The sequence below is a fragment of the Carassius carassius genome, chromosome 10 (assembly GCF_963082965.1).
Source record: "Carassius carassius chromosome 10, fCarCar2.1, whole genome shotgun sequence".
In the NCBI taxonomy this organism is placed as follows: domain Eukaryota; kingdom Metazoa; phylum Chordata; class Actinopteri; order Cypriniformes; family Cyprinidae; genus Carassius; species Carassius carassius.
The window spans coordinates 23,299,758-23,316,439 of NC_081764.1; the positions used below are offsets into that span (position 1 = coordinate 23,299,758).

At 35.3% G+C, this 16,682-nt stretch overlaps 1 protein-coding gene across 1 annotated transcript in view; it reads left to right on the forward strand.

Moving 5' to 3' along the window:
• Positions 1–16,682, forward strand: part of ube2o (ubiquitin-conjugating enzyme E2O) — a 79,445-nt gene that overhangs the window by 36,029 nt on the left and 26,734 nt on the right. Inside the window, exons 2-7 of the mRNA XM_059560557.1 lie at positions 1,542–1,601; positions 1,877–1,987; positions 4,510–4,607; positions 4,823–4,886; positions 6,057–6,200; positions 6,375–6,484. Coding sequence (XP_059416540.1) covers positions 1,542–1,601; positions 1,877–1,987; positions 4,510–4,607; positions 4,823–4,886; positions 6,057–6,200; positions 6,375–6,484 — 587 coding nt within the window. The remainder of the gene's footprint in view (positions 1–1,541; positions 1,602–1,876; positions 1,988–4,509; positions 4,608–4,822; positions 4,887–6,056; positions 6,201–6,374; positions 6,485–16,682) is intronic.

A 16,682-nucleotide genomic window follows, 5' to 3' on the forward strand; every position in this document is an offset into this window, starting at 1 on the left:
TTCGACAATGAGTAGGTCCTGAGACGTGTTGTCTAACCCCAGTGTAGTGCAGAATGTCTATAAATGCTGATTCCAGTGCATCTTTTTCATTATCAACATCAATATTAAAATCACCAACAATTAAAACTTTATCTGCAGCCAGTACTAGCTCAGATATAAAATCAGAAAACTCTTTAATAAGGCTGTATGGTGCCCTTGTGGCCTGTATACAGTAGCCAGTACAAACATCACAGGAGATTTATCATTAACACTTGTTTCTTTGGATAATGTTATATGAAGCACCATTACTTCAAACGAGCCCGCCTTCTGAGAAATACTGAAAACATTTTTCTAAATTGAAGCAACACCTCCCCCTTTACCTTTTGGATGTGACTCATGTTTATAACAGTAATCTGACTGACTGGTAAATAATGATTTATTTTATTTTTTATATATTATTACTATTCTTTGGACTTATGCAGGTTTGATCTCTACGCTTTTGGCTCAGTGGGCCTTTTGGGGACATGCCTTGAGTTGAAGTTGACTGGTCATGCATTAACATTTGTTTCTTTTGATTATCTAGACCTACAGTCCCGGTAATGTGCGGTCTGCTTTGGCTTTTGCACATAGTTGTTTATTGTTCCCTTTTCTTGTTTTTTACCCCCTATACCCTACAAGACATCAATACTTTTATTTATTTAGCTTTTCTTTTAAAAGGATTATGCAGCTTAGGCGATATGGTCATTTTTCAAATCGTCATATCGTCAGCCTGTAAGATCGATGATACACGATATTATCGTGCATGGGTGTAGCAAGAGAGAGGGACTCTTTGTTCTTGTCATAGCATAACTATTTGCTGTTTTAAACTATGCAGGTGCGCCAGAGAGCCTATGGAATCACCAGTAATCGAAAAAATATACTTTCAAACATACTGATAAACTAGTGTTAACTATAAAAATACTGCATTTAAAAAAGCTAGTTCATATATAGTTGGACGCAATTGTCATATCACACATCCTGTGACAAATCTGCCGCATCTGTGCACGGAAATTATCAGTAAAAATCAGTCAACGGTGAAATTCAATAGTAGATTTCATTTAAAGTCCAACAGTTTAACACTAATATTACACATAAACGAACATGTTAAATATAAAGTATTGAAAACAGGTAAGTTCGTATATTTGGAGTAAAGTTGAATTGAACTGATGCATCAGTCAAACAGCGCTCCGGACCACGCCTCATGACGAGACCGACGCACCGCCACAGAAAAAAGAATGAGATGCATTTTTATTATTATTTTGTCAAATAATGAAGAATTTTGATTAAATTAAATTTCTGACTGCAGTCCATGAAAAAAATAAGTGCTAGAAGTCCTTGAAAGCCCTGGTATTTCATTTTACAGTTTCTGTACAAATCCTGATTAACAAGTAAAGAATCAAAAAAAAAAAAAAATGTAAGCATTTTGACCTCCTAAGGCATAAGCAACTGCTGTTATAACCTGCTCACACTCTCTCTCTCTCTCTCTCTCTCTCTCTCTTCTAATTCCTATCTTGATCTTGAAGCTGAAACTTGAAGATCGATCCATTGTGCCAAGAGACTTTGTTCGGAGAATGAATTCAAATGTAAGTTGTATTTTTGTTACTTCTACTTAAAGACAAAACAATGTACTGGGCAATAGGAAAAAAAAGGAAACTCCCTCAAAGAATTAGATGCTACTTGTAGGAAATGTCTAAATTAAACTAGTAATTAAAAATGAATAGAAACTACTAAGGCCTGGTATGTAGAAAGGATTACAGCATAGAAATCATAAAATGTTTTTGCAGACACAGTAATGTTTTTGATGACATTATCAGGAAGCTTAAATCTGTGGTTAATTTTATGTTCTCTGAATCCGCAGGATAAACAGTGTGGCATTGTGACTAACATAAACACAGAATGTGCAGTGAAACTTGTAGGAACCAACTGTGTTCTATATCCTGTAAATAGCAAAGACCTGCAGCATGTCTGGGTGAGTTTCTCTGGGAGACATTTCAGCTTGACTTATATTGTGGTTGGACTTAGGGCTTGGCGATATATTGAATATTAGCGATAATATCGGAATAATTTTGACGACGATGTAAAATTTGAAAATATCGAATATTTCAAATTCAAGCATACTTTCCCAAAAGAACAAGCCGAACGTCCAAAAAAGGAACATTTAACTACTCTACGCGCCTCTACTACAAGAGCTTTCATGAGAGCAGTTGCCAGATAACAAGAGTTTAAATCCCCGAAACAGAACTTCGCTATTACAAGGATACATATTCTTCCCGGTGTTTGCTTATTTTAAGCAATCTGGCAACCACGCGCATGTGCTTACTCCTAATTGTGGAAGCGCCACCGACGATGATCTGAAAACACTAAAAAGCTATAGTTTAGTGATCTAATGAAAGCGACGCGTCGTCCAGTCGTTCTGTGTTCTGTCATAAAATCTCTGTATTGTTTGCCATTGTGGTCGCTGAATAAATGCACTTACTCGTCCGCTGATGTTTGAATAGAGAAACATAGACTATGGACATTTGGAATTGCTATTAGGGAATTTCACTGTTATATTTACCAGTTTTTATAATAAAGACAGAGAGAGTGCAAAAGTCATTGGTATTCATATATACATTTATATATATAAGAAATAGCTATGTGCTTCAGCAACTAGCTCCCCATCTAAGATGGTTGTTTAGTGTCAGTAGGAACATAGTTTCATGCCACAGAGCTTCTCTTAAAACCGCAGACAGTTGACAGAATTGTTTTTAGCTAAAAAATAAAATACTTAAGAAAATAAAATAATATCCCAGTTGCAAATTTTTTAATTGTGAATTGCATGCACTAAAAAGTTGACAGAATACACTTTCTGAACTTGTTTTGCACTATTTAAGTTACATAAAGGCCTACATATATTCATTTAATAAAAAGCAGTAAGTGATCACTTTTTCTCAAGATTTTATTTAACTGCTTAAATTAGTGGTTTAATCTAAATAGTTTTTTTTGTTCTTTTTTTATGGGCAAAAGAAAATAGTTTTTAATTATTTAAAATGCAAATGCAAACATATCGAGATATATATTTTATATTGTAAAAATGGACAATATCGATATATATAATTTTTTTTTTTTTATATATCGCCCAGCCCTAGTTGGATTATGTACTTTATGTGTGTGTGTGTGTGTGTGTGTATGTATATGTATATATATATATATATATATATATATATATATACATACACACACATATATATATATATATATATATATATATATATATATATATATATATATATATATATATACATGCCATAATTTGATATGAAAATAAACAAGCTGAAAACTTTTATTGCTTTTTTTATAGCATTAAGCCTTACATATTAAATATTAATATTACACTAAAATTAAAACAATGAAAAAAAAAAAAAAGTAAGATGACCTGTAGAAAAGAAAAAAGGAGAAAAAAAACATGCTGAATAATGTTAGTGGACTTATTTATTTTCATTTTTGTAATTGGGCCTTTGAATGATTATGTAATTGTTGCATACATGATTATGTAATTGTCGTATACATAATTGTTATTACGATTGGAAATTCGATTCATACGATTAATTGGTCATTCCTGGATATAGGCTGGATATGGCTGACTATGGTAACCTCATGATGAGAGTTAGATAGCCTAATATAAGCATTGGTGCCATTTTTCTTACGATGAAACAAGTACGTTGGTCATTATGGGACGTGTTCCCAGCTCTGGTTTCCCCAATTAATGCTGCCTGGATATAAAGAACTGTAATGTTGTTAGGAGCTCACTCAATTACTGAGGGGCCATTCAGGAGCCATTCAAGTAATCAGCAAGACATATGATGTTTAATTTGGAGCCGATGCAGTGCTGACAGAACCGGATCAGACTTCCTGGTTCTAATAAGAACTCAAGATGCTGCATTTTAGACCATCTAGAGTTTGTTTATTAAGCCTGCAAGCCAACCACCCAGGAATGCATTGCAATAATCTAGCCTTGAGGTCATAAATGCATGAATTACATTGCTGCATTTGAGATTGAGAGCCTATGTCATCAAGTGGCCAAACAACCCATAAGGAAAACTGTTGGATAATTTCAGATGTTAGCTGGCTCTTGGTATCAAGTCTTCAAACAACGATCAGATGCTACCTTCATAACCACAACTTGTTTGAGTTGCTATAAAAATTATTTGCTGTCATCAAAAAAAAAAAACAGACTCAAGCACCTAGATGGCCATGCAATAAAGAACCTCATCCCCAGTTTGAAGTGTTTTTTTTAAATCTGTGATTTTGTTTTATTTTATTTTCTCTAAAGTTATTGGACATCTTATTAGTATCATGGGGTTCACCGGGTTGCTCCATCACCATTAAGCCATTGGAAAATTAATTTAACCTACTTTATTCCAGGGCGACTCTATTTCATTCTAGATAAAAGTTTCTTAAAATTGGGGACTAACAGTTAACTATCTATTTGTGTTTTGTACATATCTGCAGTCTTTTATGTATGGTGACTACATTGTATATGACTTCTGGCTTGGAAAGGTGTACGATCTCAGCATCCAAATCATTGTGAAGCTTTCAAATGGTGCACGGTAATACTTTCACACTTTTTTCTTCATGTCAGTGTTGGTCATGGAGTATGTACATGTATGAAACATAATAAACGTAATATCTTGTTCAAGTGCACCTGAGTAGAAGAGAAAGTATATGCAACATAATTTGATAGTATTGATTGAATAGGATATGTATGATCTGTGTTGAAGTGTTGTGTTACAACAATACAGTGCAATTTGTTTTTTCACTGTAGATGCTCTATGAGTGAGGAAGATGGCGCAAAACTCTACGATATTTACCCTCACATCAGTGATGTGGTAAGTGCTCAATGCTTGTGTTCTTGTTTGTATTATTAGTTACTGGATTTTGTTTGCTCTTATATGATGTTCATTTTGGCTGAGCATACTGGCATAAATTACATTTCACAGTTGTATCCTTACCTGTTAGAAAGTCATTTGATTATTTTCATTTGCATATAGGATAGTCCTGAATGCTAGTGAGTTTTCATAAAGTTCACAGATTCTCTGAATAAGTGCCCATGTTCTGACCACTGCCAGATTATTGTTATTGTTAGTTTTGTTTTTGTTTTATAAAGTTTTGTTTTTAAAAGTGGTAAGCAAGCAGGATTTTTTGTGTAATGTTTATATTTAGCCTCGCCTTTTTTTTGTTGCACATAATGTACAGTATAGCCTACATTGACACATTTACTATATATTTACTATATATTATAGTTTTCATAGCCTTTAAATTGAACATTGTTAGTAGGACAATATTGGCCACAATGTATTCTCAGCCTCAGACGTGACGCCCATGGACCGTTTGCTGAACATCTGATGCATAGGCAAACACAAAATTAGAAACATTTTGGGAATTTTGAAGTCGTCATTAGATTGTTTGAATATACAGGATTTCCGGGAGACGTGACAATGAACGCTTATCAGGATCTGCTAAACGCTGGATTTTCAAAAGTATTTGAAATATTTAAAGTTTACAGCATAGAATCTTTCAAATACGTCCAACAGCTTTACACACTGGTCTGTTATTGTGGGGACATTTCTATGCTTCTAAACATGACTCAACACAAAACGAAATGTGATTGGTTGCTCTATAGTTCAGTCATATGGCCTCTTGGGGTGGTCCTTACCATTCAAAGCGGACAAGGTTCCCAGACCTTCTGCCATCAGTCTAAAGGTCTGGCTATGCGAGACTAGGCTAGATGTGACAAAACATTTTAAATAATGGATCGATTATTATTATTATTTTTTACTTTCATATTTAATAATATTTGCATTTTATCTGATTAATCAAAAAAATAGTAGGCAAATTAATCATTTATCAAAATAATCATAAGTTGCAGTTCTAAACTACGTAGTAATATTAATGGTTTGATATAAAATTGTGTATAACGTCATATTAGATTTTGGGCACTGATTATGTAGTTGTTGAGTATGTCTCAGTTTGAAATGTTGCTTTGCCTTTTACTCCAGGGTTTGTTCTTTGATGATGCCTATGGGTTCTATCCCGGTCAGGTTTTGATCGGGCCGTCAAAGGTTTTTGCTAATGTGCAATGGCTGTATGGTGTGAAGCCAGTTCTCAGTAAGAAAAGCAAGTTCAGAGTTGTTGTGGAGGAGGTAAGATGACAATTTGACTCTCCAATTTAAACAAGAGTTTAATTGTAATTTGGAGTATGTTGTGACTAGAGCAGATAACTAAACCAAACTAAGCTTTTGCTAAATGTCTTAACATGTTTTAATATTTTAAGTTTCTTTTTGAATATGTCTCTTGCATGAAATTTTTTATTACAGGTTCAGGTAGTGGAGCTAAAAGTGACGTGGATTACGAAAAGTTACTCTCCAAAGGGGTCAGACAGTGTCTTCCCACCACCATCAACCATCACACAGGAAAATCTTTGCAGGTACATTTTATATTTTGATTATTTATAATGAAGACTGTCAATTGATAAAAAATTAAAATCTAATTATTCAGATGCCAAAAAAGATTGGTACAAAGTTAGACAGTTATCCAATCTGGGAACCTAAAAGCGCTTCGAGAGCAGTACATTAAAATCTGTTAAGAAAGCTCACAGGAATCCAGGTAATGTTTGTATGTATTTTATCATTTCCATATTGAAATTATAAGTATAATACAAGTCAGTTGAGTAATGGGTTAAGAGGCTGTTCATACATTGCCTGTAACAGCTGGGGCTGCATATAAAAATCATTCCTTGATTTGCACTGTTCACTTGCTTTTAGGGGGGAACCGGATAAAAGTTGATAATTTGCACGTTTTTCTTCACGTTGTTCTTCAAGTCTTGCAAGTTAAAATACTCAAGTGTTTTAATCCATTTAAGCGCAAGAAGAGGCTTAAAATAATTCAATTAGAACACAGGATTGAGTCCTTATCCTTGTGGTGGAATTGACACACACTCAAAATTATCTCAAAATACCCATCTCGGCATGTTTTATCATAAACTGTGTTATATATTGGATATGTGCATCAGGTGCATTTATATTGGATCTGTGCATCAGGTTTTTAAAGGGGTCATATGATGCGATTTCAGTTTTTCCTTTCCCTTTGGAGTGTTACAAGCTCTTAGAGCATAAAGAAGATCTTTAAAGTTGCAAAGACTAAAGTCTCATATCCAAAGAGATATTATTTATAAAAGTTATGAGTCAACCATTTCTACCTAAAAAGGCTCATTCTAACACGCCCCCACATCTCTATGTCACGGTGTGGGAAGATTTGCATAACGCTGCCCAAATGTTCATGCAAAGGAAAAAAATGCGTAACTTTTATTCTCGCTGTTGCTGCCAGTGCCATGTTGTATAGATGATGTGTGTTTTTTTGTGAAAGCGTAGCTACTTTGTTTGGTCTTTCAAAAAGGGGCACAGCTAGAAATCAGTGGTTAAGTTGTATTTACAACACTGTTCCAGGACAGTTTAACCCAAATATTCAGATGAGGACAAGGACTGTTTCCTGTGAGAGTAGCCTACAATGCAGATATCGGTTTCTATAAAGTGGGGCAATTCCAACTTTGCAAGGACAGTCTGGCGCTTCGGACACCTTTTCAGATATAAAGGATTCAAACTCAAGTTTTGAGCAGTGTAGAGTAGAGCTGGGCAATATATCGAATATTAGCGATAATATCGCAATAATTTTGACGACGTAACATTTGAAAATACTGTGAATACCAAATATTTCGAATTCAAGCAAACTTTCCTACAAGAACATGCTGAACGTCCAAAAATGGAACATGTTACTGCGGACTGCTCTACACCCCTGTACTATGCGAGCTTTCATGAGTGCGGTTGCCAGATATCAAGAGTTCAAATCCCCTACTCAGAGCTTTACTGTTATATAGATAAATTTTGTAACACTTTCTATGAATTTGGTAACACTTTCTATGTATTTATAATAGATTATAAGGGTATTCTTAAAGCTTTATAATGAATACATAATGCATTATAATAAAACTTACAATATGTTGTATAATCTCATTAATATTCATAAAAACATATTATGTTTAATGTTTTAATATATTATAATTAGTGCTGTCAATCGATTAAAAACTTTAACTAGATTAATCACACATTTTTTCTGTGATTAATCGCAATAAAAAAAGAAATGTTTTTGTACGTTTTTAATATATTTTTTAATGTAATAATTTCACAGTTAAATTTAAATACTTGTTTAAATGACATCTATTTATGAATGAAGGCCAGTATTACTGATATTAATACTAGGGATGGGCGTTTTCCACAAATATCACATTAGAATATTTGAGCTCACAAAAAACGAATATTCGAATATTCGTTTATTTAAATTAAGTTTAATGAGTCAGACGTTATTTTTCAGCAACATTTGTTTTCGTCATTTTGAACAAGCTTACAATAAGCTTGAACATTACACATCGTGTTTTGTAGCTGAAAACCTTTAACAATGCGTGCAAACAAACAAAAGTACAGATTAAAAGCAAAAAAAAAAAAAAAAAGTGAACAAAGAAAAAACGTAAAGCAGCCTGCAGCAATTAGGCTATTGTACAGAATGTAGCTTGTAAACTGTCAGCAAATATTTTTTGCTTTTTTTCTATTGTTTCAAATGTTCTTGTTAAGAAATACGGGCATGTAAACATGATCGGGGGAAGTCCGCTCCTTAGTCTGTTAACAATAAGGCCGGCCGTGGAGAAAACGCGCTCTGACGATACAGACGTTGTCGGGACTCACAAATAACGGTGTGCTAAGCAAATCAGTTTTGTGAAGCGCTTCGTGTTTTCGTTTACCACTGAATGGGATCCTCATCTGGTGGAATACATGGCTCCAGCAAGAACTGTTCCCACTCATCTCGGCTGGTCTCTCTGTAATCATCGCTGGAGAACTGGCTCAGCCTTTTCCGACGAGTGGGCATTGCATCTTCTTCATCGTGTCGACTGCATCCGCACCACTCGCATCAAGGAAAATGTTCTGATAATGTTCAAAAAAGTTTTTTTTTCTTACTTCTCTCATGTTTTCATCGAGAAACCTGAGATGTTTGTGCCGAGGGTCTAGGGCAGACGCGAGAAGAGGAGTTTTCACTGCATTCTCCAAGTTAGCAGTGTTTATTCGTTGCTTGAGAGATGCTGCAACAATGTTCTTGAATCACTTTCTGTGATTCTCCACGGCATATTTGAAGTACTGTAGAAGACCGCAGTTCTTTTAGGGGGCGTTCACATATCGCGTCTTTTGCATGCTCAAGTTCGTTATTTCCAATGTAGGTATGCGCGCTCATAATGGAAGGGACGCGCTCGCGATGCGCACGCGGTTGCGATGCGCACGCGGTGCGACGCCGTTCCGTTTTTTCCAGGCACGTCCGCACAGCATCGAGTTAAAAACATCTCAACTTTCAGAATGCTACAAGCGCACCGCAGGTCATGTGACAAGAACTAAACATTCAGCTTCATCCTTTCCTGTAACAACGTTGAAAGCTCAGCCAAGATGAAGGAACAGCTGATCATAGCTGTATATGGATTGCCATTTTGAAATAAATTTAGTAGCAGAGCTACTGAAAGCAATTTTTTTTGTGCTGCAAATCCATTTATCCTTTGCTGAAATTTCCGTCTTCATGGAGAGAACGCGTCGCCTCAGGAGCGCTTCTGTCCGAGCGCTTTGGAAAGAAGGAGAAAGCGGAGCGCATAGCCTTTTCCACGCCTTATTAGGCGCGATATGTGAATGGCCCCTTAATCATTCATTAATTATTTTTTGCTTGCATACACCTTCAAATATGCCGTGGAGAATCACAGAAAGTGACCAAATTAGGTTTTATTGTGTACTTTTTTTTTTTTTTTTGCGAAATTCGAATATCATTTTTATTTATCGAATAATTAGAGCAGAACGAATATTCGAATGTTCGACTATCCGTGCACATCCCTAATTAATACAGCTACTGATTTTTTTTTATTTTTTTTTTACATTTATTATTAGGCTTCAAAAATATAACAGTTTTTAATTTAAGTAAACTTAAAACAATGCTAACATAAACCCATAATAAATGTCATGTTTACTCCTGCCCTTCCTGTCTTAACAGTTAGGAAATATACAGAAATTTAATAAAGTTATCAAAGTTATATGCAGTCTGCACTGCATAAACTATAAATTAAATAGTTAATCCTTATTAAAGCTACAAAAGTTATTTAGTCAAGAGCAGCGAGTCATTTTCTCTGTTCCCTTTGTTCTTTTAACTTTACTGACAGGAAGCTTTATTGGCTGCTGTCCCTTTAAGAGCAGACAGACACGCGGATCTCACCGTATATATACTGTCTATGGATCTCGCCTCATTCTCTCACAACTCTTTTTGTTCATTTTAGACTTTATATAAATCATTTAAGATTGCTCTTATGAGGATAATCGACAAAACTGGCACTTTGGGATGTTTATTGTTAGTTCAAGCGCTTAAGAGAACTGGATTCTGGCGCCCTGTCTATGCATTGTGTGTGTGTGTGTGTGTGTGTGTGTGTGTGTGTGTGTGTGTACGTGTGTATGTGTCACATAAGGGCATTCACAGACAGCGCATTCTCTTTTGTCTTGCCGCGCTTGAAATGTTTAAAAGCATTTAAATGAATAAGAGCGTGATCATATAATGTAAAGCTAGCCAACGGATGGCAGAAAATACGGATGCTGCGTTAATTGCGTTAAATATTTTGACACGTTAAACCAGACAAAAATTAATCGCATACGTTAACGCGTTAACGTTGACAGCACTAATTATAATATTTACTTATTTGTGGTTATAGCTTTTAAGAGTATGATTATTTATAACACAATGAACATGTTGCATCACCTTTTACAATGGATTATATTTCTCATAGTTATAATGTATTATAAGTCTCATATCTTGCCATTTTTCTGATGCTACTTAACCTGTTAGCCAGCACTCCCCATTATGGGACTCACAGCTGAAAGTGCTCTACCTAACTTATAATTGTAACAGTTTCCTACTTCAGTGTGTTACAAACATAATTTTGGTGTCTTTGGAAAGAAGACCATTTGGGCTTTACTTTTTATCAACCAGATTTGATAATGATCAAAAATATTAAAGGTTATAGACACTGAAGTGCCTTGAAATTTTTTTTACCACACTTAAATATTTTTTTTATTTGATATAAAAATACATGAAATGAGTCCTGGAGCAATCTAGAAAAGTAATGGGTTGAAAGCCACATGTCTCATGAGTTTCTATTTCAAATCTGAATAAGATTTAAATATACAAAATATACAAAAATATATTTCCCAATAGTATTGAAGGCTTCTACAAACTATTTAGTCAGTAAACATACCACTGCATAGTTTTTTTTCAATTATAAAACACTAGACAGAAACTTAGACATCATATAAGTGATTTATTTGAACACTAGAAAAATACAATAAGAATAATTGGAGTAAGAAAAATAATAAGAAAAATAAAAAAAGATTTAACTTTGTTTGCCAATTACAGAAAATCATGAGATTGCTAGAAATGCAGCATTCACAATGAATTATGATGCAAATAAGTGCTGATGTGCTGATGGCCACTTATACAGATGGTAATAACACAAAGTAAATAATCCACTCTCTTTATACATATAGACGCCTTCACTTTGATAGCCGTGATCATACAGTAATAGCGAGCTGATTTGGGCGGATTTGCACTCAAATAGATGGTAATCATGCAGATACATTCACATTCACTCTCATACATACAAAAATAAAAACTGTTGAAAAATAAAACAAACAAAGAAAAAGGCGATCGCTATAAGTTCCGCCTCCATCAGCTGACAGGTGCGTCAGAGCGCATCACGAGGGAGTGCCAAAATTCAAAAACCATGCCGTTTTTTTACTACCAAGACGCAATTTCTGACCGTGAGTTATTCCATAACGGACACAAACAGTTCTGTCGCTGAAGAACTGAAACGTAAACAAAGGAATTATGATCCATATTACAAGGCTATTGCTTCGTTGGACTAAACGTGCTTCATGAGATGTCGTTCAGTGGACCCTTACCTTTCTAACTAAACCGGGATTTACAGCTGTGGATGTGTTTATGACTCGTTATTACGACGGATCTGGTATGTACAGCGTTTGTTCATGTTCATGTTTTGATGTGTACTGCTTACACAAATGAAGCAAATAGAGTCTTTATAAGCTTTCCATTGAAAAACAGCGATCTGTCATCGATGCTTGAGGCTTAGATATTTATAATGATACATAGTTTGTCAAGATTAAATTTGTCCCGTTTCATTTAATCTATTCATAAACATTGACATGTGCAAGTTGAAAGGCGTTCAGGACGAGGGCGTCTTTGTGCTGGCTAACAGGTTTTAAAGTGGTCAAAGACCACTTATAAGTAGTAGTAGTAGTAATAATAATAATAATAATAATAACAAAAAAAATTAAGATCACGTAACAGATCAGATGAATATGTAATATGACACATTTGCTTTGAACTTTTTTTATTGTAATATCAGTTTATTATGATGGTACCCTTTAGACAGTAGTGTTGCACGGTGCACCGATACTTCAAAAGTATCGCGATTCTCAGAAATTAAAAAACGTCACGATTCCTAAATTTATTAGTATCGATACTTCGAAAGAATGACTGCGTTCCAGATTTGTAAGAGACGTATTTCATGTTGGTCTGTACAATGCCCGCTTCCAGTGCCTCCCTATGGACGTCTGTATTTTTTCTCCTCACGCAAGCAGCAACAAAGCACTATAGCGAGATGGCTGCATTAGTGGCTTTACTAAAGTGATTTGGCTTTACTAAAAATGTGTGCATAATCGCATTTAATCATTTAAATAAGTTGTTCAGATGAACAAAGCACGAGGTTTTCTTGCATAATTAACATTTTAATTGTTTGTTTAGACAGTTCATATATAATATTCACATTAATTGGGGATTAAAGTTATGTTCTGTATGCTAATTATGAAAACGAGCGTATCTGCACAGCACCTATAACTGCGCTTTGTATCTGCTGATTGCTGATCGAGATTTACATGCTTGGCTCACTGACACTGTATACTCATTATGGCTGCACGATGTGTCATTTAAGCATCGATATCGCGATGTACGAATCCACGATAGTCACATCGCAGGATGTGCGTTGAAGGCTGTCGTAGATGACCCGTTATTCATTAACTATACGGGCCAGCTGCTCCCGGGCCCTTGACGAATGTGATTCGCAGAGAGCGTGAGAGATAGAGCGCGAGAGAGAGAGAGTGAGCCGCACGCTCACCGTCTCCAAACAACACGAGCGCTGTCTTGCTCTCTCTCCCTCGCGCATATTAATCAATTGACACAATGGTGATGATGTTTAAATCATTTAAAATGAGAATGTAAGTGTGCTCACCCCATTTTTGTTTGTAAGAGAAAATTAGATTAGATTTCATATCGCAATATATATAGCAGAAAAATAAAATATCGCAATGTCATTTTTTCCCAATATCGTGCAGCCCTAATACTCATTCATTTCATTCATAAACGAGATGTATCCGTTCATTCAACTCGTTCACGAATGAGAAGATCTCTCGATCTCGTTCAGTGAAGGGTGTATGGGTTCACTACATTCAACAAATCACCTGCTCCGTCACATCTTGAGTAACTCTTTGACAGGATGAAACAGTTCACCGAGCTGTTCACGAGCTGCGCATGTGCTGCTAATAGCTCCGAGCTCGTGCGCTGCTGTGGAGGGAGGAACTTCAGTGAATGAGAAATATGAGTCAGTGGATTACCTGAACGAGAATGATTCGTTCACCTTAAAGATTCGTTCACGGACGAACCATCACTAGTGCAATTTCATATAGCCTATATTAAATATTTGGAATATATATTTTCATATTTTATTAGGTTCTTTGATAAGGTTACAATACGAAGGTCTAAGTAGCAACATATCTTCCGTGATGCGCGGGTCAGGGCGGGTAAAGAAATTGTACTTTATTTGCGGTCTGAGGCGGGCCAAATAATTTCATAAAAGCGGGAGCCGCGGGTTGGAAAAAAACCCGACCCGCGCATCACTAGGCTGCATGTGCGAGCACAAGTGATACTGTGGCCGCCGGTCCACGACTGGTAGAAAAAGATGATGCTCAATAAAGCTCACCTGCTGAGTTTTCTCCTCTGAAAGAAAAGGTTGCACAGCTGACAGAATAAGTTACAATATTGCTGCTAAATTTTATTTGCTTTTTTTTTTCAACTTGAATGCCATTGCTTAAATTGATATTATTTATCTTTTGACATTTAATCTTCTGAGTTCAGAAACATTGCTTAATATAATCGCTGTTCATATTTTTATTCAAAGTTCAGAATCAAGATAAATGTATTACTCTTGTTTCTTATGATAACTGAGATAATGCGGCTAAATTTATTCTTTCTTTACATTGAATGTCATTGCTCTAATTTATTTTTTATATTTTGATATTTCATATTGTGTTCAAATGTTTAATATATCTGCTGTTCATATGTTCATTTATTAGTGTGTTATATGATTAGAATGTTGTCCCGGTTTTAAAATAAAGCACAGCAATGATATTTGAGAGTGTATATTCCCTTTTCAGGAAAAGTATCGAAATTCGCAATTCTTGACTAGGTATCGAAACAATAATTTTAAAACACTAATCTAATAAAACACTATTAGACAGCTGTTGATGATAAACTCTGCAACTACGTGTCAACCAATGGTCATTAGTAAATATATGCTAACACTTTATTTTGATGGTCAACCAACAGATAAACTGACATACTGTAAGTGTCAATGCAAGTACGTCAACTTATTCTACCATACTAGATTTAACTATTCTTAAGCATATTAATACTCTAATGAGAGTTTTTTTGGCATGTAGTGCCAAAGTTGCTTTTAGTCGATTAAGGAGACCATCAAAATAAAATGTAACCATATAAAACATTGCATTTTTTTCCAGTAGGAGTATTAAGCTCACATCAATTAATTAACATCCGCGCCACAGAAACACTCAAATAACACTCAACATCTAACCACTTACAAGCTGTAGTAATATAATGTACAGATCTTAAACAATGTCAAGATATGATACAGTCCATTATACTGTAAATGAAGTAGATTTAATATGGTGTTCATTGTGTGTTATAAATAATCATACTCTTAAACTTATAACTACATATACGCAAGTATTATGATGTATTATAATTGTTATGATTATTCATGAGTTGAATAAAGCGCCACCGCAGATGATCTGAAAAACAAACAAGCTGTAGTTTAGCGATCTAAATGAAAGCATCATTCAGCCGTCTGTGTCTGTCATGAGATCTCGACTGTACTGTTTGCGATTGTGGTCGCTTTAAACAAGGGGTCTCAAACTCAATTTACCTGGGGGCTGCTGGAGGTAGAGTCTGGATCAGGCTGGGCCGCATCAAGTATTCCACAAAAAAGGAGCACAACTGATCCAATCATCTCAATCTTTATTATCAACAGTTCTTCACAGGGAACTACACTGCGACCAAAATGGTCGCATATGCGACCTGTTGAAATTACATTGCGACCTTAATTTTTATGAGGTCGCAAATGTATCACTGATTATTTTTGTACCTACCTTATGTTTTAGGCAATATGATATGATTTACTATGAGCATTTATTAAGACAGAAATGTGTATTTTAAAAATACGTTTTATAACGTGCTCTGAGCATTCAACACATCAAGTTGGCTTCAGCCCCGCGATGCGGGAAAGCTGAACTGAGTAGCTGGTTACTCGCGCGCTGTTTTCGGTGCGCACGAGAGAGCTATGTCTCACGGACAGCAACACTGAACCGAGCTCTCCTTCAGGACATTCACGTTTTCCTGCACCTGAACGAACAAATACAAATCGCAGTTTAAACAAACAGAAAATGATGCGAAAGAGCTTAATTCAGCACCGCGGTGTTCAGGGCGCACGCAGAGACACGTCTCAAAGTCTTCTTGCTTTTGTACCGACAAATAGGCCTACATACTAAATATTTCAAAATACCTGTTTTGGAAAGTGTGTTTGAAAAGTCTGTGGTTATGTCTTAAGTGAAAGTAAAGAGTTGGAAAGAAAACGGATGTGTATCATTAAAATGGATTGAATTGTCTCTTAAAGTGACCACGCCTAATTTACTAGCTCTGCTGTTGGTGTCTTTAATGTTAATCCAAGAAAATTAAAGTAAATCACTCACTCTTGATTGAATTACTTTGTGGTTTTAACAAGAATTTATCCACAATCAAACTAAAAATCAGATATAAATGATTATATTGTTTTACTGGTGGGTGCAGGACACTAGTTCATTTATGTAAGTGAGTATAGCAAAATACAGCAAACTGTGAAATATTATACCCAAAAATTCTTCATACTGTAGACTACCAGTGAAATTGATTTATAAAAAAATACACCTTAGGGACCTGACCATGTTTTGCTTAAGTGTTTCTTTCTTTAATTGCTAATGCAACCTTTTCACACCACAGACTGAACAAAATTAAGCATTGCTTGCTTGGTAATTGTATGGATCTGGATAGTTGTGTAAATATTGTCATACTGACAGTTGTCTGACGTTTTGGTTGATTCCATTACATATCTTTCTATCAAAGCTATCTGACATTATCAAGATGAATTTGTTCTGACA